The sequence below is a fragment of the Morone saxatilis genome, unplaced genomic scaffold, assembly GCF_004916995.1.
Source record: "Morone saxatilis isolate NCDOM2014 unplaced genomic scaffold, NCSU_SB_2.0 Contig21, whole genome shotgun sequence".
Taxonomy (NCBI): domain Eukaryota; kingdom Metazoa; phylum Chordata; class Actinopteri; family Moronidae; genus Morone; species Morone saxatilis.
In genome coordinates this window covers 10,637,540-10,642,900 of record NW_023339774.1, presented here as the reverse complement: position 1 = coordinate 10,642,900, position 5,361 = coordinate 10,637,540, and the positions used below count along the sequence as shown (strand labels likewise).

Here is a 5,361-nt window from a genome sequence, read left to right as displayed (position 1 = left end):
GGAAGAGTGTTTATATTTCCTCTCTTGTGCTGCGCAGAGAGTGATTTTGAAGTTTACACTAGAACCAAAGTGTGGAATCTTTTTTGAATCCTGATAGCTGCTAGATTGCCTCGCTATGAGTTGATACTGCGAGCACAAGATGCCTTTTACTGACTTAACAGCGCTCCATTTGACTGCCGTACTTACTGTGTGTGCGTGTGTGTGTGTGTGTGTGTGTGTATTGTAGCCACAATAATGGAAGATATTAGAACTTCAACACTCCCACACAGACGTTTTTTTAACCCATGTGTTAGTCCAGTTGTAGTCAGATGAACTCGACTTGAACTGTGGTTTGTGGTGAAAGGAACAAGCTCACAAGTTCTCCTGTAATAACTTCACAGGAGTTAAATGGAGGGTTTGTTAGGTTGCACCTGAAAAGAGCCTAACGTGACAGGAGACTACTAAACCGGCTAAATCTGAAAACACAATTTCAGTGCAACAAAACACTGAGTCCACACTCCACACTATTTTTTTTGAAAGATCTGCCACTGCTTATCATTTTTTTATGATCACAAAGCGGTCATCTGGCAAAATAAACCGATACACATTAGTTAAAAAGTGTCAGTATGTTCAAAAAGTTCATCAGAGGTGATGGTAAAAGTGGTGTTTATAGCTGTTCTGAAAGGCCACACTAAAAGATGGGGTGAAAGGCCGCTCTTCGCAATAATTATTATTAATATAACGTAGACAGTGCTCACTTTCCTTAATGGCATTCATAGTACACACAAAAAAAGTGACAAAAGTAGTTAAGAAAGAGAAAGAAAGAGCTTGAGAAAGAAGTTAAAACCCTGCTTACATTCTTACCTCCATGGGCGTGAATGTTGAGATATTGGATTCGGAAAGTTACACAAATTGTTGGACACAGAGAATCCCAGTTTTAACACCGGAAAAGTGTCCGAGGGGGTTTAAGAGTGTTTGACCATAGTGTAGTATATGGAAAACTTTACAACTTCTGTGTTGTGTACTTTGTCTGAGCAGGCTTACATATTTGTTTTCCAAAAGTTCAGTTTTCCACATCCACACTAAAACCAGAGGCCGCTTTATCCATTCAGGTTACTGCTTTCAAGAAAACCAATGGCAAGATTTAGATTTAGCTGGCTATAGTGGGCATGCTTTACAAAAATAACCAACCTGAGGTGGTTGGCAGTTACGGGTCCTTCGTCTGTCGCGCCACTGCACGACGGTTCCAGGCTCGGAGGCATCGTCTTGTCGTTACGGAAACCTTCAAACCTCTGCAGACGAGACACGTGGTCGAAACAAAAAATAACCCACACAAACAGTGATGGAAACATGGATGGACAGACAGATGGAGAGAGACAAAGGGGTAAAATAACAGGTAGTAGCAAGAAAAGACCCTTGTACAGGGAAGAGACACATGGGTAGTTACAGAATACATAAGATAAAGAGAAACAGACAGTCAATGGGATAAAGATAATAAAGATAAATAACCTAATGTCGAAATATGTGTAAAGATGCCGAAACTAGAGATTACAGCTCTCTGCCAGAATCAAATTGCATCTAAAATCTGTCTGGTGACCAATGAGGTTGGAATTTCCTTTCTTGCTACTCACAAAAGAATTAGCATAGTGTATCACTTGTGTTTCTCTAAAACAGGGATTGTGTCAAGACAATACTGTTAAAGGAATCGGACTGTAACGTGTTCTCTGTGCATTTTGGATACAATCACACCTGCATTTAGAAACATTTTAGTGCCAAGTTTCAGTTCTGACCACATAACAAGTACAGGAAGAGAAAAAAAGACAGAGAATAAGAAAAAAAACCCCCATCAACCAGACATTTTGAAATCATTAGACCTCCTAATAAACACTGACAGCAGTTCTCTGAAGAGCAAACTCCAACTTCCTCCCACAAACAGCAATATTAAACTGATGTATTGATTTTGTTTGTGTTTGGTCAAATAGACAGTAACCGAGCAGGTCTGCGTATCCAGCTCACAATCACACCCTAAGGCATGAGGGAGGATAAAGAGGGAGCAGCTGGGGAGCAACAACCAACGTCTGCACTCATTCCTTTCAAAACCACCTTCCAAACATCTCCACCAGCCCAACACAGAACTCTTGAAACCTGTGGAGAAAAAAAAAAAGACAAAAACAAAAAAACAACAGTCACGTACATGATGGGCATGAGGAACCCCGGCGCTTGGTGCGACAGCGGGAATATGATGCTTGTAAATGGCACTGAATCAAGTTACACAAATGAACAAAAGCACACACACATTCTTACATACTGGCCCAAGAAATAAATAACATGTATAGCCAAGAATAGGTCCAAAACAATGACCATTCCAACAGCCAGAACCCTTCCCTTCCACCTATTCCTAAAGCTGTGTAGCTGGAATGTATATAGATCTACTGCACGTAGAGCCAATCAGGCCATACTGAGTCTTATACAATCCAAAGCTTAACTTATGGGAAAGTTAAGCTGAAATGTTGTCTAGTTGTTTAGTTAAACCTCTCGATTTTAATTATCTTATTATTATACAGGAGTAAAGGCAGCCCTAGAAAAAGCATAGCAGTAAGAGCTTAATAAGGATGAAACAAGTGTTATAGTTCAGACGATTTTGGGCTAAATTATGGATATATTCATAGGAGTATTCCAGTCATGATAAAAATTTCACATACAAAGAATGTAACATGCATAACATACAACTTGGCTTAACTGTGTATTGGTATAAATACAGAATTATACAGTAATGAATTAAGACACAATTGTTTAACAGTTGAAAAGGTCCATTTGGAAAGCCATGGATGTTTGTGAAGAGTTTGAGGGAAACCTTTCAATAAACGTTCATCAAAGTGATTTCCTCTCTTTCAAAGCTATGTAATAAAGTCAAGATGTAAGCCTGGAAATGAGACAACAGCTTCAACACCGACGGTCTGTGACTCACTTATCCCAGCACGTCACTTCTGGGTTGGAACCGGCAAAGACAGGCTCGCTAAAAAAAACATCACATTCAGCTGGCTCTGAGGTTGGTGGAAAATTGCTCATATCTCGCTTGTATAATAATAACAGGTAGTACCAGCTTCAGTGTATTGGAGGTATTCTTTTGACCGAACACACTATCATTTCAGTGGTCAAACAGAAGCGTAACCCTTGGAATTTACCAGGACTTATCAATTGCTTAGAAAATGACCAGAGATTGCTACCATGCACAGGGGAATGCCTTTTAACCTGACTGCACATATAAAAATACTTGGCAGGCAATTAGATGAACTATCTATCACCGTCTATCATGAGGGAACTTCAACCAATCATATTAACGAACCATAATGGAGTCCAAATCTTTCCACAGTCAGTCGAGAGAAGGGCAAAAACATTTTTTCCATTGAGAAAAGCCATCGGTCCTATTCTCTGCTCTTCTTTCAATGAAAAAAAAATACTCTCCAGTTCTGATAGAACCGCTGATAGCAGCATCTACACTAACCTCTTTAGCAGCCGCCATTGTTGTTTTGGGGCAAGTTGTGTGTGTGTTTTGTGTGTGGTGTGTCCGGATCCCATCGTCACACACGCCTAGCATTAAACCACGCCCGGTATCTTATGCCGTAGCTGCTAGTACTCTCTGTATAGGACGCTGACTGGTTCCAACACTGTACTGGCCAGTAACGCACAGATTTAAGCCTGGCAAGATGGATTCTCTCGTGGTGTTTTGACAAGGTTAGAATCTAGTTCACAATTGTGATAAAAATCTTCGTCTTGATCTTGGTGAAGTGGCACCCTTTTCTACAGGAAAGGTTTCGGAATATATGGTGACAATCATTCATTAACCTCTAAGCTTTTCTCCTCCTGCTACTCAGCAATAGGAGCAAAACACACAGGAGTTAATATCCCAAAGCAGGCTGTGTTGCACAATATGATAATAATTTTGACTGACATATTCATCTCTAGCTTGTTAAAGCATGTCATGGGATGAAATTATGAATTTCAAAATCCATCTTTATCAGCTGGGACACAGTGAGCAGTTTGACAGCAAGCTGAGAGGAAAAGAACAGCTATAAGATAAAAACTCAACCCAAACTGCAGCAGTGACGTTCACCCTCTGACCGACTTGAGATCCATGTAGTGGGGTAAAACAAAACTAAATATCCAATCCAATGTTTCCTGCCACTCACTTCGCTTCCTCACTCAGCGGCCAGAAAACACGCCAGCACACAGCGAGACACTTTCTTTGAGTTGTTGATCGGCTGCCACGTGCGTAAACTTTCATGCATGGTGGCCTACTTCCAGTATGTCACGTACTTGCAGAGGCAGGAAGATATTAAAATACAGTTTAATATAGACCTGAACGTGTAGGTAAAACACGTTAGAGACATCAAACGAATGTTTGAAAGAGACATCAGCTCAGGGATGCAGCAAAACTATTTTTCTCGGGAAAAGAAATTCTGGCTGATGACCTGCTCGCTAATAAAATCCAGATGAACACCACTGTAGTGCAGTATTGCTTTAGAAAAAAACTCTTTTCATTGTAGAAATTAACAGAGGACTCTTGTAAGTGTATGCAGAAGGTGTTGACAGACACTGTGCGTGAAGTAGTTTAAAGTTATTGGCCCAATGACACAGGTGTGGTGTTAATTCAAGATTTAAGATATAAACAGCTACGAATTTAGCCGTATAATGGAATAACTAAAATAACAAAAGCTATTTCTGGTTGGAATGGTGGATTGAGCCCCGTTACAATGAACCTGTGAGGAGATTTATCCAACAACGTGTTGTCTTAGAGGCGGCAGCATTGACCTTGACCTCCCTCTACTATGCGTTTGTGTGTGTGTGTGTAGGGCGTGATTCGTCTCTATACAGGATATCCCTTCACCCATTGCCAGTAGGCTGTCTATTGTTAAGAGACAGGCATAGGTTCTGCTGGGATCCCACTGTTCTGTAAACTGAAGTAGTAATGATAAAAGGAAAATCAACTGATGCTGATAATCTTTTACCGCAAACCACAATTTTCATCATTTCACTTCAATCATCTTTATTATTATTATTAATTAAGTAATCTTGCTGGCCTTGTCTGTGGCAGCAGGGACACCAGCTCCTTAACTTTTTTAATCTCTGAAATGATTACATTTGTGTAATGCACAGATATTTAGTCTGTCAACCTTTGCAGGAGACCACAAACTGCAGCCACAACCAGTGTCCACTGAGCAATTAGGATGCATAAGATTTTTACTTTTATAAAAATGAATCACAGTTTGACACTTACCCTCACCTGTGCGTGCGCCCAACGCACCACCAGCTTCTTGGACAAAGCTAGCTTTCCATTTAAACACTGGATCGCCCTTTCTGCCTCCTGCGCAGTCACACACA

At 40.5% G+C, this 5,361-nt stretch overlaps 1 protein-coding gene across 2 annotated transcripts in view; it reads right to left on the bottom strand.

Moving 5' to 3' along the window:
• Positions 1-1,170: 1,170 nt before the first annotated feature.
• The window catches only part of rbm18 (RNA binding motif protein 18), a gene marked incomplete at its 3' end in the record, with an annotated part of 11,743 nt that continues 7,552 nt past the window's right edge, over positions 1,171-5,361 (bottom strand). The window contains 2 exon segments of one of the 2 annotated variants that reach the window (XM_035668469.1): positions 1,171-1,271; positions 5,258-5,344. In XM_035668469.1, the coding sequence (XP_035524362.1) occupies positions 1,171-1,271; positions 5,258-5,344 (188 nt within the window). 2 annotated transcript variants of the gene reach the window in all.